Raw genomic sequence first — 15,568 nt, forward strand, 5'->3', positions numbered from 1 at the left:
CTGATTAGAAGTGAGCAAGCCCTCCTCCTTGTGAAAGAAGATCTGACAGAAAGCAAGTCCTGCTTCCCTTATTCCCATCTTGCCAAGTCTGAAGAATGGTGGGAACATCAGCAAGTGAGCTTAACAGATGGGTTTGTACTTTTCGTATTGCTTCAGGTTGCATTAATCTCTGTGGTAGGTTCTCAGTAAGCTGAGAAAATGTCACCAAAACAAATGAACCAGAGCAGGCCGATATGCTATCAACAGATGCAGAGAATCCCTTCTGCATGCTGTAGATAGAGGCAAATAGTTGGCATTCTCGCTTGTCTGCTCCCTACAGCCCCTCCAAAACTAATCAAAGATACCACTGGCTGAAGTGGGAGAATTAATGGCTAAAATCAGCAGAGAAATACCTGGAGAAATAGGTGAAACATGGACGATGGCAGGGAAGTGAAGTGATGTAACAGAGGAGTTCAGGCAGTCAGGGAACAGGGACAGAGGAGGGGACAAAGAACAAAGGCGACAGGTGTTGGAAGAAATGTCTTGAAGACGGGCCTTATTTATTTCTGTCTGTCAAAACCCTGCCTGCACATGCATTACCATTTCAAGAATATTGCCAGTACTTTAACTTTTCTTGCACTCTCTCCTCGTTCCTACCTGATAAAGTCCTTTCAGTGTATGAGGTCCAGGAAAGAAAAGTGATGTTTTGCTGGGATTGCCAAGGGTGTCCTTGATGGACACAGGAAGGACACAGGTCCAGCAAAGGCACCTATAGGGATTTGGTGCATTCAGCAGAGGAGTGTAGCATAGCATGAGACAATGTTGTATAGAAGGGGCAGCTAAGGATCTCTGTTTAAAGTATCAGAGCAGAGTTAGGATTGCCAAAAGCTCTTTAACACTTCCATAAAGCAAAGAGTGAATAAATTTAAGGTGAAAAGAAGGTGAGGAAAAATCCAGATCACACGAACATAATTTCAGATAATCAGAGAATACAAAGCAAATAATATTCATTTTGCTTTAATTAGGCTGTCCTTGAATGTCGTTTCAACACACCATTGCAACTGCTAAGATTTTCTCTTTACATTTGCTAAAGGAAAAGGGAACAGAGCAGAAGAACACTGCAACACTTGTTTCTTCCTGAAGTTTGCTATACTCCATGGGCCTGCTTTAAATCAACTGCCTGGATGACCTGAGCACCTTGAAGCAGGCAAGTTGCATCTTTACTCACACTTCACTGCACTCGGGGGATCACTGCTATGTAGGTTAATAGACAGACTACAATACGCACCCATGCTGACACTACTTAACAATGTGGTACTGAGGGAAGGATGCTGGATCTTTGGGGGTTCACACACACACACGCCTCGCCTTGGCTCACACCAATGGTTCCTCAGCTCACCCCCCCACTGCTTTGCTAGTGAAAGCACATGTAGCCACAGCTCTAAGGTCACTGTGCACTGTGATGTCAGGGAGCAGCACATTTGGATTCACCACACTACACACTTGGAGACTGCCTAGATACTGTTTGACAACACATTTTGCTTTAATGCATAAGTTTGATGCAATGTAATTTTTCCTTATAGAGGTATTCTGTTGGCCTGTGTGGCTTTCCTGTTTTCATCAAGCAGACAAAAGGTTTAAACTCTATAAAAGGTGGTTGATATTTTAGCTCTAATCAAAATGTATTTCATGTGTCATTCTTTCCTTAGACTGACCTAGTCTGTGATACATTATTTACATAACTGTTGCAATACCTATTTCAAAATCAACTCGACAGCCCTCTCCAGTACCGTAGGCTGCCCTGCCTGTCACCATGATGGGTAAACGGTGTCACCTTTACAGGGCTCGATGAAATACAGAGTAGTAGTAAAGGGTACTATCCATCACAATGACACTAAGTGGGTTTTTCAAGTAGATTTCAGATCACAAATGCTCACATTTTTATTCACAAATGCTGTTTAGACTGCTACCAGAGAGCACAAATTGGATGGCTCACATACAATGGCCGTATGATGAATGGACATGACAGGTGGTCAAAGAAAATGATTCTTGCTATTCTACAAATAATCTTGTCAACATAAAGTAGAGCTGTAGCTTTACTGTTAGCCAGACTGCAGTTACTTAATGGTTTTATTTGCTTGAATTTCTGGCAAACCAAATATACAAATGAGACACAATGAAGTAGCAGCAGCATCAAAGCAGTATTAGCAATTCAACCTGATTATGTGACACAATAGAAATTTCCTACTAATGATGTGTCATATTTGAAAGAAAATTATTTGGATTATGAGTAGCTGTTACAAGAATACCTTTTCACAGGAAAACTCTCATGATTTTGCAATCACAATCCACTAAAAGATATTCAAAATATGCAAGCAATCAAGTCACCTTCTGATGGCTGATCGCAGCAACAGCCACAGACTGCTACTTCTCATTTAAAGTCTTCTTACTTCCATTAGTTTAAATAGTAGAAATTACTGTGTAGGATTGAAAGTCTGGAAGGTTAGAACACTATCAACTTATCTGCAGCCTAAACAAATAGGGAAATTTCCCTTTTAGGCAAAACTCTACATCTAAGGACAATTTGGGAAGACATTTTGAAGAATAAAAGATCTGAAGTTTTTTGAGGGTGCCAGGTAACTCCAAGGTCTGACTATAAAATTGTGCACAGTCATTCTTTGGCTCAAACACAAGCTGTAAGTTTTGGCAAAGTGAAGGTCCAACCCCAGTGTGTACAATGCAGTGTGTGTGGTCCTCATTTCTGCAGAACTCAGAGAAAACTGCCCTGAAATATAACTGAAGCTAGTATATGATTTTTTTTTTTGTGAGAACAGTGGGTTTCCTTTAATCTGATTAATTTGTTAGCAACACTTTGATTTTCATGGAAAAAAATCTCAAAGGCCGCAACTGTACTTTCACCTCATTACAAATCCTCTTACAAACTTACAGTGAGAAATCAATATTACATATCGAGTTTCTAAGTGATAAATGTGAGAAGCCAAACCTATTCATTAGTACTTTTTACTTGCTCGTGGAAAAGTTAAAGCATACATCATGCAGGTTAAGACCTGCCCCTGTGTGCTTCATTTCACTTCTTAACAACAAACACAAAGTTGTTGGGTTGACAAAGCCCCAGAACAGAGGCTGCGTGGAGACAACCACCATGAGACTCAATGCAAAAAGTAGGCGTGTAAGATAGACAAAAACAAGAAACGTTCTCCCAGAGGAGAACAAGAACTCCATTCCTTAACCTCTCTGGGATAAAACCCTTGGACCAAAAAGCTTCAGTGCTTCTAAGAAAGCTAAGCTGAAGCTTTTGAACTTCAGGGTGGGAAGCTAAAGGATCACCCTTTCTACCAGCCTTCGTATTTCCTACAGTTAAAAATTTAGAATTATGTTAATAGTCCATAAAACAGATTAGTTAGCAACATGCAACTTAACTCATTTTGACTCATTAAAGGATTTTCACAGTGCATTACTTGTTACCAATAAACCTTCACAAACAAAAGGCAAATACACAACAGTTACATTTTAGATATTCAGTAACTGATGTTACAAATATTAAAATATTCACAAAATATAAAGGTATTTTGGAAGAGGCCTCCAAGTGCAAAGCCCTGCACAATTTGTTCCTATATAGTCTATTAGTGCTCTAAGTCATTAAAAACATATGTTCTAAACAACAAAGAAACAAAGATGGAAAAGCTCCACCATCACTGGACTAACATACAATATTTTATTTTACAAAGGAGAAAGAAACAAGTAATATGGTTAGCAATGAAATTGCAACTTTAATATTTCAGAAATATTTATTGAGATTCATACTATCTCAGCTAGGAAAGTAAACAGAAATGACGACCCCTTTGTGTATCCCCAATATATTTGGAAAGCAAATATATGAAGGCGGCTAGCGAAGACAGTGAAGAGGATAAAACAAGATAATCTAAGATCTTATTTCATTTGGCAAGCAACAAATCCCAATAGGCAGATCTTTCCACTGACAAAACTTCCTAACAAAAGCTACAGTGAGATAAAATTACAAATTGTGTTTTTCAAGAGGAAACAGAGCAGATGTGTCAACTGAGCTGCCACAGAAGTAAGCAAGTGAGATCCACAACCATAACTCAGGAGCTCGAAGTATAAGCCCAGTACTCCCATGGTTTCACAGCAGAAAACCTCACCTTACCCTTCCTACAGGCATCCTTCAAACCAGTAGCACTTATATGTCAACAGGGATAAAATGTAGCTCTAGACACAGTTTTCAAATTTTTACACCCAAGGAAAAGATGCCCATTCATAAACTCAGATACTTAAAAAAAAATAAATAAAATAATACTAAAATCAACAACAACAACCCCCTCCCCCCATATATCATATTATGCGTTCGGGTCTGACTACTATTCAAGTTTGAATTGAGATTGGCCTCATCATATTTTACCTAAATATGACAATTTTAAGGCCAGGCATTTCACCACATGTACTTCCAACCAAGTTCAACAAAAGCTAATGTTGTCTAACTCCATTTCACCACAAATGACATAGACAAATGGTTATATTACCTCAAGAGTTCCTTTGGCAGAGTAAGCTGCATACGAGTACAGGAGGTCTTGGCTATGAAGTGTTTTGGTCTCTCTGTTGCACTGTTGTCCACTAGGATAAAAGCATTCACCGCTGTTTTTCAGAGTTACTGTGTTTGAAGAAGAGCCCGGTAGGTCAAGCAAAACAGAGTAATTTACCAGCCGGACATCTTCAAGACCTTGGGAACTCCACTGAACCAGAATTTTCATTGCAATGTCTACATCATCTTCTCTAGGGAACTGTAACAGATCTCTGGAAAAAAAAAACGTAAGTAAAAACTGTTTAATTTATTTCCCACCAAGACACTTGTACCTTAATATGCATCAGTCCATAATTTTATTAATAATGTACCACCAAATATGGGGGGGTGGGGAGGGAAATCACCCTTCATATTTGCAAATAATTTCTTAGCAACTATGAGACAAAAGCAACTGCTTTTTGTGAAATAAAAATAAGAAAAAACATTTAGAGAAAACATACTTAATTGAAACAAAGAATCCTCCAGAAATTATCACAGTAATTATTTCAAAATTGATCTCTCCGGTGCTGATTTTCTGATACAGCATCAGTTTAACCAAGCACTGAATATAACGAACACTGAAGTAGCACTTATGTGAAGTAGCATTTCAGGGACTTCAGGTAGGGCATGCTGCTGAATATTAACTGCAATTATATGTTTGGTTTAAATTCATTACGTAAAGCAAATTTGCTGAAGAGAATGGAACTGTTCCCCAAAATACTCTGCTGTCAGGAAGTTTTCCTCAGATTTCCTTCCTGCACTGAAGGATTACCTGAGCCAACAGCTTGGCAAGTGTATGAAATGAGTCTGGAAATAATTTTGGCAGTCTCTACCAGATGGCCCAACTGAGACTTCAGAAGGGTTTGCCTGGGCTCGTAGCACTGGGTTTGTACCACTGTTTAACACCTGCTACCAGATGGGCCATACAATGAAAGCAGTGACTGCACTGAAGGACCACACTACTGCCCAGGGGATGCCAAAAGATACAAGATGCAGAGAGTATTTTAAAGATAACTTTAGAGGATAGACATGCTGAGGGGACAACTAAAGACTCTCCCTACTTACCTAGGCAAGCAGGGCTCTCAGGACTCGGAAATAAGACTAAGGATTACAGAGGTATTGATTTCCAAATAAAAAAAAAAACAACTGATACTGCCTGAAACTCTTGCTTATAACCTTCTCTTCACAAAAATGTCAATTACATTTAGATGCTTTAGAGTTCTTAATAGAACCTTATAAAATACCTTGGCTGTCTTGCACAACCATCAAAAGCAATGGTTGAATAAAATGGTCTTTAAAAAAAAACATTATTACAAACGACAGGTTTTTTTTTGAGAATCCCACAAAGTGCTTTACAGGCACCCCTATGCTACTCAGAACCCAGCTGCAATGCTGCAAGCAGTATGGTCTCAGCTAAAGGTATGGGCACTGCTTCCATTAGGGTCTGCACAAACTCAAGGGTGATCTCCACCAAGGAAAGCTTATGACAGAAAGCAAGCACAAAGACTACCACCTTCTGTTTCAACAGACCTTTCAAAAAGTGAGTATTTACTGCCTAGATAAAACCTTAAAAAAGGTATAAAGAGAACAACACCCATTGTAGCCTAGAAAAAAAAGTTTACTACATTCAAATATCTAATGCCCATCATCACATTATCTGGGTAAAATAATTATTCCAACAGCCACAGGACTTTAAAAGTACAAAAAAATGTATCTGTTTAAAGAAGCATGTTGTATGCTAGGCTGCACTGCAACAGCAAGGTTATTCACACAGAAAGCTCAAAAACATTATAAGAATGCTGGATTTATGCTGAAGACTTCAGAGATCCTGTCAGGTGGAATTAAAGTATTGCAGAATTAATCTTTTTAAATTATCTAAAATAAGTCTTTAAGCAGTCTATACAAAACAGACAAGTTAATTCAATCTGTAGTATATTACAAGTCTCCAATTTCCTCTCCTGTGCCTGCTAATGTAATGATATAAACTTGGGCAATGCAGAAATAAAGTTTTTATTAACATAATCATTAACATAATATCTGCATTTCCCTCAGGAGATAGAAACATTAATAGAATAAACAGTTGAAGAAACTTATGCCAGGACAACAACATTATGGTCACTGCAACAAGAAGTATTCTATTTCAATAAAAAGAATTAAGCATTAAAAGAAGACGCAATAAGCAAGTTGCTCCCTTACTAACATAAGTTAATTTCCACTTCATAATTAAGCATGTCTTTGAAACTTTTGTGACAACATATCTGACTGAGTTAATGAGCACATTCACTATTTACTCCATAATGTCTTTATAGAATGTTAAAATCAAATTGCAAATTATAAGCACACATAATATTACATAAATCAGCACATATTAGACTACTTGGACAAATCTTACGAACATCATCTTAAAAGATATTTGTGGGTTTTCGGTTTTGGTGGTTTGTTTTTTTTTAGATTTCTCACAACCACTTTTCTTTGATATAGTTTTGCTGATTGCATGAATTTAAAGTCTGAGGTAATTTAATTCATTTTTATTATATACTAATTGGATATTAAGTATAATATGTAAAAACAGCATTTCCTAAACCCAATCAAATTCAGAAAACTGTAAAGTTCGGCAGTTTGTCCCGGAAAAATATGAAAAATTCACATGCATTTCATAGTCCTTCTCTGCAAATTGTGAATTAACATGCTTCCTAAAACTTGCAGGGCACCGAGACTCATAGTAATAAGATTTAAGCAGTGAAAAGAAACAGACCCTTGAGATGATTATGTTTCTCTCTTTTGCAAGCGGCTGCATACTCAGTAGAAATCAATAGCAATGCTGTTGCCAATCTCCATCTACAATACTGCCTTTAATAATGCCAGCCAAATTTTTGATTCCCTTGCATTAAAGAGATACTCTATTCAGCTCAGGTTCAGTCAACAGGAATAACCACAAGTTAATGGGCACATCCTAGTTGCTGTAAATCTGCATTATTTATTGAAATAGAACCATCGCAGACTTAAGATTTGATCTCAAGTTAGAATCAATGTTAATACAGCAGTAACAGTCTGGACAATACAATGCTTTTATCAGATACTCCCAAAGAGATTTCAAAAAATTACTGGCCTTTACCTTCTAATACAGATCAAATATTGAACTAATGTACATTTGTCGTGGTTTAAGCCCACGCCATAAATCAGAACCACACAGTCTACTCCCCCCTGCGCCCAACCGTTCTTCCCCCCGCTCCCGGAGGGATGGGAAGGAGAACTGAAAGAATGTAACTCCCATGGGTTGAGATAAGAACAGTCAGGTAACTAAGGTATAACACAAATCACTACTGCTACTACCAATAATAATAATGGTGAGGCAAATAACAAGGGAAGAGAATACAATACCACCCACCGACTGATAATACTCAGCCCAACCAAGCAATGAACTAGCCCTTCCAGGTAACTTTAAGTTAAATCCTGGGCATGATGTGCTGTGGTATGGAATACCTCTTTGGTCAGTTTGGGTCAGGTGTCCTGTCTCTGCTTCCTCCCGGCTTCCCCTCCTCCCTGGCAGAGCATGAAGCTCACAAAGTCCTTGGTCAGACTAAACATTTGAACAGTAACTAAAAACATTGGTGTTATCAGCGCTGCTCCCAGGCCAAAAGTCAAAACCACAGTGCTGCACCAGATACTAAGAAGGAGAAAAAATGACTGCTACTGCTGAACCCAGGACAACATTAGAACAGGACATAAATTTGTTCATGAGTATTCTGCTCCATCTCCAATAAGATGGTTCCTGAACTGAAAAAAACAAAACCAGGAAAAAAAATGGCAGTTAAAACTCAAAAAGCATACCCTACTTCACAGGTAAACTTTTCCTATGTCAATATGATGACAAGATCAAGAAAACATTTACGAAGACACCTTCTTAGATTTCCTGTGTAAACAAGAAGACTATTTTACTGCCTGGATGCCCTAGCCAGCAAAGAGCAGCAGACCATGAATGCTGAAGGTTTAAAGTTCTAAAACTAGGAAAATAATCTGAAATAAGGCAAAGATATTACTGTAATAAAGCCATGCTTTCTACAGCCTCTGTAGCTTGAGAAGACCAATCTCTAACAGTTGATTATAAAAGATAAATGAACACATGGGCATACACACAAAATACAGCAATTTTCATTTTCAAATTGGTGACCATGGGGAACATGGAGCCATAGCAGCTTAATGGAAAGTCATCTGCTAGAACAGCACTTCTTTTAACACAGCTTGGTAAAGAAGAGAACAAGGTTTGCAAATAAGTCAGCTGCTCAGTGCTGGTGATACACTGGGACACAGCAAAAAAAAAAAAACACACAAGGGACACCGAAAAATTACAGTAGGTCACTAACAATAAAAAAATCAGATAATTTAACTCTATGATGAAATTCCTTATCAGGCAATTTTATTAAACTGCTACAACTGCCCCCCAAACCAGATCTAAAACTGTAGCAGGATTCTACAGATATAATCTTAAAAATCTAAAGGCACAGCATTTTCCCTCAAAAATGAAGAAAATCAAGTGTGGTTGGTTGGGGGCAGATTTTTCGGCAAAGTACCTGTTTTCAGATTTGGGAAGCTGCAAGCTACATGAGATCAAAGTGTTATCTTGCTTAATACACAGTAGCTGGTAGCAAATAATCAAAAAAAGAAAGCAAGAAACACATCACATGGGGTTTTATAGACTTTATTTATAGACTTTCACGCATATGTCATTTTTCCTACCCGCAAACTTTGCCCAGGCCAAGTTTTAGAAATGTTTACATATGCTCAGGATTTCAGAACTGGTTTCAGCCCCATTAACAGCTGAAATGTGGTAGTATCCACAGTCCTGCGCAAGTACAGAACACTTACACGGACCAACTGCTCAGCATATGCACAAGTAGTTTTTGCAGTTGCATCCAGAGTGTTTATTTGTATTTATCACACATAGCATGTACACACAGCAAACAAACTGCATTCAGGAAATACCACCTGCCCAAGCCACATCTGCTTAAATTTTAATTACATGTTCCTGTTAATTGGGGCCATCAGCTGGCTGGTCTCCAACCTGCCTGGTTGGATCTCCCTGGTCTGAGCTGACTGCCACAAACCTGCTGATAACAAAATAAATTAAGAAAACAAACAAACAAACAAAACAACAAAGTTCAAGAGCGGACGAAAGTGAGGTTAGAACATGTAAGAGAAACTCTCAAGGTGTAAACACGTGTCTACATGCATCCTAGTGCAAGACAGGATCCAGAATCACTTCAGGCTCTTGAGGCTTCATTGCCACGCCTCCAGCAACTACTTCAGAGAGCACATCTGCAACATGTCCTTTGCCACATCTACCATCACTCTCTATGCATTCTGGGCATACTTTTAGCACAGATATTAACATTAATTTTCTAGCAGTCATGGGTCACAAGAAATCTGGTACTGTGCTCATTCTTGCCACACAACGACCGTTGCAATGGCTAAAACTAACAAACAAGTTTATTCATATATACCTCCTAAATCATGAACAAAAAAAAAAAAAAAATGCTGCTTTACAGCATGAAAGCAATGGAAAGTTCTGGACAAACATAACACTTGTACACTAAATATAGGTCAGCCTCTATGTGACATGATGCTGCTGCTTGTGTTTGCCTTGGTTTTGGCCAGCCAGGCTTATCACCCACGGTATCCCCTCCACTGGAGATGAACCTCTCATGGGAAGCAATGCTTTTTACCAGCCCTAAGCAGTCATTCAGTTCTTCCTGACAGAAGAACTTATACATGGCTCATCAGAACAAAGTAGTGAATTCATGGTCTATCCTAATGATGGAAAAGCTAAAGCCCTATTCATTCTTGGGTAACAACTTGTCATGAACCACTGCTATCAAAGGGAACATTTACAAATCTGCACCTGCATATTCTACAAATGCTACATAGTGCCTACAATACAGATATCATGCTATTAACACGAAGGAGTATGATTTATGACAGCTTTGACTTTTCACAGACACAGAATAAACGTAACTCATGAAACCACAAAAAAATACATAACTGCAGATAACAGAATGCCAGCTCTAGATTCGGTTGCACAGTTAGTTACCCAGCAGAAAAATGCTTTTGAAGTTTGTTTTTTTTTTTAAATGTGTATTATAGCTTTTGGATATTTCAGTTAAAAGGGACTTGAATCATCTGTTTTGAAAATCACAGAATTACAGAATCAGAGCACAGTTAGGGTTGGAAAGGACCTTTAGATCATCTAGTTCCAATCCTCCTACCACGGGCAGGAATACTTCACACTAAACCATGTCACCCAAGGCTCTGTCCAACCGGGCCTTGAACACTGCCAGGGGCAGAGCATTCACAACTTCCCCGGGCAACCCATTCCAGCACCTCACCACCCTCACAGCAAAGGGCTTCTCCCTTATATCCAATCTAAACTTCCCCTGTTTAAGTTTTAACCCGTTACCCCTTGTCCTATCGCTACAGCCCCAGTGAAGAGTCCCTCCCCAGCATCCCTATAGGCCCCCTCCAAATACTGGAAGGCTGCTATGTGGTCTCCACACAGCCTTCTCTTCTCCAGGCTGAACAGCCCCAACTTTCTCAGCCTGTCTTCATACAGGAGGTGCTCCAGTCCCCTGATCATCCTCGTGGCCCTTCTCTGGACTTGTTCCAACAGCTCCATGTCCTTTTTATGTTGAGGACACCAGAACTGCACACAATACTCCAGGTGAGGTCTCACAAGAGCAGAGTAGAGGGGCAGGATCACCTCCTTTGACCTGCTGGTCACGCTCCTTTTGATGCAGCCCAGGATACGGTTGGCTTTCTGGGCTGTGAGCACACACTGAAGCCAGCTCATGTTCATTTACTCATCAACCAACACCCCCAACTCCTTCTCCGCAGGGCTGCTCTGAATCTCTTCTCTGCCCAACCTGTAGCTCTGCCTGGGATTGCTCCGACCCAGGTGCAGGACCTTGCACTTGGCATGGTTAAACTTCATAAGGCTGGTATCAGCCCATCTCACAAGTGTGTCAAGGTCCCTCTGGATGGCATTCCTTCCCTCCAGCGTATCAACCGAACCACACAGCTTGGTGTCATCGGCAAACTTGCTGAGGGCACACTCAATTCCACTGTCCATGTCACCAACAAAGATGTTGGTCTCAACACCAATCTCTGACACCACTCGTTACTGGTCTCCAGCTGGACATTGAGCCATTGACCACCAACTCTTTGTGTGCAGCCATCCAGCCAGTTCTTTATTCACCAAGTGGTCCATCCATCAGATTGATGTCTCTCCAATTTAGAGACAAGGATGTCATGTGGGACAGTGTTGAACGCTTTGCACAAGTCCAGGTAGATGACATCAACTGCTCTACCCCTGTCCATCAGTTCTGTAGCCCCATCATAGAAGGTCACCAAATTGGTCAGGCAGAATTTCCCCTTAGTGAAGCCATGCTGGCTGTCACCAAGCACCTTGTTGTCTTTCATGTGCCTTAGCATGCCTTCCAGGAGAATCTGCTCCAAGATTTTGCCAGGCACAGAGGTGAGACTGACTGGTTTGTAATTCCCCGGGTCATCCATTTTCCCTTGCTTGAAAATGGGGGTTATATTTCCCTTTTTCCAGTCATTGGGAACTTCACCTGACTGCCATGATTTTTCAAATATGATGGACAGTGGCTCAGCAACTTCATTTGCCAGCTCCTTCAGGACCCGCTGGTGGGCCTCATCAGGACCCATGGACTTACGCATTTTCAGGTTTTTAAGGTGGTCTCAAACCAGATCCTCTCCTACAGTGGGCACAAGGTCTTCATTCTCACAGTCCCTGCATCTGCCTTCCAAGACTTAGGTGGTGTGGTCAGAGGATTTACCAGTGAAGACTGAGGCAAAGACGTCATTCAGAACCTCAGCCTTCTCCAAATCCAGGGCAGCCAGTTCTCCTGATACCTTCTGGAAAGGGCCCACATTGTCCTAGTCTGTTTTTTATTTGCTACGCACTTGTAGAATCCCTTCCTGGTATGTTTCACATCCCTAGCCAAGTTTAATTCTAACTGGGCCTTAGCTTTCCTAACCTGGTCCCTAGCTTCCCGGACAACATCCCTGTATTCATCCCAGGCCGCCTGTCCTTGCTTCCACCTTTTATAATCCTCCTTTTTCCTTTGAATTTTCCTCAGCAGCTCCTTATCCATCCAGGGAGGTCTCCTGGCCCTCCTGCTGCACTTCCTCCTAGTTGGGATGAAACACTCCTGAGCTTGTAGCAGGTGATCCTTGAATATCAACCAACAGTCTTGGGGCCCCCTGCCCTCTAGGGCTATATCCCATGGAGCCTTACTAAGCAGATTCCTGAAGAGGCCAAAGTATGCTCTCTTGAAGTTCAGGGCAGTGAGCTTGCTGCACATTCTTCTCACTGTCCTGAGGATCTCAAATTTAACCATCTCATAACTGCTACAGCCCAGGCTGCTCTGAAGCATTACATTTCCAACGAGTCCTTCCCTGTTGGTGAGCACGAGGTCAAGCATGGCACCTCTCCTTGTTGGCTCCTCTATTACTTGCAGACAGAAGTTGAAAATTATATCATGAAAATTATTTGAAAGTTTAAAATTATATGAAAGTTGAAATTATTTGAAATTGAAAATTATATCATGAGCAGGCATAAAAGTACTTTTAAACAAAACTTCATAGCATTTTTGTACTAAGTTAGGCCCACCCAGACTTTCTCACGGTTACCTGACCATAAGTACCTTCTCCTGTCATTGTATGAATCCATACACAAAAGCTTCAGGCCAAACCTTCCATTTTCCTGAGAAGTTCTTTGTCACAGGATTGAAGAACACCCTCAGATCATGCTGGCTTCCAAGATCGGCTACGTTTGCTATTACTGCGTCAGATAGTCCAATGCCTGATTTTTTTTTTTTTTTGATAAAACTAATGGGGTAGTTCAAATCCCCCTTGCCAACATCAGGATACAAGCCAAACTTGCGTTCAAGGCAGAGCTCTGGTGCAAAGCACTGAAAAATGACTGACTCTCTCACTCCGTGATTCAAGTTTACTGGAAAACAAGCAATTCATTGTTCCTCTACACTAAACATTACAAAGTCATAAAATGGCCATAGATGAGCTTTCTAAAGCTTTCTAAGAGATGCAGATGTCAGTTATGCTGACATCTAGCCAGCATCCAAATCTTCCAACTGCTTCAGAACATCAGAATGCCAATGAGTTCCAATAAGACTCTAGCAAATGATTGCCGAGGAGAGGGTAAAAACAGTGCAACCACACCAAATCCCTCAACTACTCTTCTAGCCTGTTTTAAACTTTGAGCATTTTTGACAAAAATCTATACCTCAAAATATCTGTGATTTCTTAGAGAGTGTTCAGTTCACCTTACTTCTCAGAAATAACATGCCATTCTAAACTAAAAAAGGCTCTTTCAGATCTATTTGTTTAATAAAGCAAATCTTCAAGTTACTCAATCTTTTATTGTGGAAACAAACACCTGTGGTTAAAGGCAATGACTTCCCTATTCTAGCATCACAGAAACAACATAACGGTATTTTAAAATAGTGTTAATGTAACAGCATGCTCTACATATTCACTCATAGTTCAAGAGCCCATCACATTTTAATGGTCTATTAATGGAAAACTACTAATTACACCTTCTTATTGACAGAGAAGGAAAACTGTTGAAAACTGTTACTGATGTATGTAAGTGCAGCAACTGATGAAGTCATATGATTTATGAGTTAATCTAATGAGTTAAACTCTGTCACAACACAGAGTATATGGCCAGATCCACCAACAAATCATCAACTGACATTTGTAGACATCACATCAATGAATCCAAGACATCCAAGTTTTGAAAGGTAAATATCTCTCAATAAGCAAGCCATCTGCAAATACATTACGTTCAAAAAAGAAATTCAGTACATGCGCACCACGTAAAAATTATGTAAGTTTATATCAGTTCTGAATCCCTTCACTCTGATTTTCAGTAATTCCTGATACTGTAAGTCACAATGTCAGAAGCAACTGTAAGTATAAATTGCATCCCAGCATAAGGAAGGTTCTTATTTCATTCTTCTGTGTATGTTCTTCTAAATCAATGTAGTGAATACTCAGTATCCCATGAATCAGCAGCATCTGCAAGTGTCAGTCATAAAATTCCTTCAACTAAGGTCCAAAAAACTGTTGCATATGCGCACCAGGGTTTGAGTCCAGAAACTGCTGGGCTAAGAAGTCTTTATTTAATTCAGATCCTTTTCAAGTCAGCCAAAAAGACCTTGAACATATGCAAAATATGTTATCTGGGTTGTAAATTTGATAGAAGCTGTCTTGAATACATCAGATTTTCAAAAATAAAGACCTTCTTAATACAGTTTTTATTTGCAGTATGGAAAATGGATGGAAAAAAAAATTAGATTACAGCACTTTATAATGAATTGGCTTATCAACAGAGCACAAAATACAGTAAAATGCATTGGCCAAAAGTAAAGGTTGTTCAAACATGTTAATTTGCAATGGACTATGAGCAAATGTAATCAGCTGTCTGTTGTCTTGAAGTAACTTGTTAAATTACTGCTTTCTGATCACTTACCATCATATAGGCAAAATGTGAAAGGCAGCTGACTTTGATATTAAACCAGATGCTCAAGAAATGAAACCCACAAAACTACAGAAGTTTTTAAAAATGTTTAGGATAAGCAAGTCACTCAGCGGCAGACCAGTACACAATAACAGACATAGGAACAGAGACCAGACTGTGGGTTTCAGTTATCAAAACATTTCTCCCCCACCGCTGTGGAGACACATTAAAAACTAAAGGATGATAACGGCTACCCATGTTCAGAATCACTAATGACCCACAGAAACCTTGGTATGGAGAACAACAGCTCAAGAACCTCAAATGGGCTGCTTTCAAAAATCTGAAGGACTCTTATTCCAGATGGAGATGAGACAGGAGATATCTTTTACATTGTATCCTTCAGTGCAAAAGAAGCCATTGCCATGTTCATG

The 15,568-nt window shown here is 39.8% G+C and overlaps 1 protein-coding gene across 12 annotated transcripts in view; it reads right to left on the reverse strand.

Moving 5' to 3' along the window:
* The window catches only part of NAALADL2 (N-acetylated alpha-linked acidic dipeptidase like 2), a 489,585-nt gene that overhangs the window by 211,598 nt on the left and 262,419 nt on the right, over positions 1–15,568 (reverse strand). For all 12 annotated transcript variants that reach the window (XM_057411595.1, XM_057411593.1, XM_057411591.1 and 9 more), the window contains one exon: positions 4,539–4,809. In XM_057411595.1, coding sequence (XP_057267578.1) covers positions 4,539–4,809 — 271 coding nt within the window. The remainder of the gene's footprint in view (positions 1–4,538; positions 4,810–15,568) is intronic.

The sequence above is a fragment of the Pezoporus wallicus genome, unplaced genomic scaffold (genome assembly GCF_028554395.1).
Source record: "Pezoporus wallicus isolate ANWC-B61680 ecotype Strahan unplaced genomic scaffold, APGP_CSIRO_Pwel_v1 contig_6899, whole genome shotgun sequence".
Lineage (NCBI taxonomy): Eukaryota > Metazoa > Chordata > Aves > Psittaciformes > Psittacidae > Pezoporus > Pezoporus wallicus.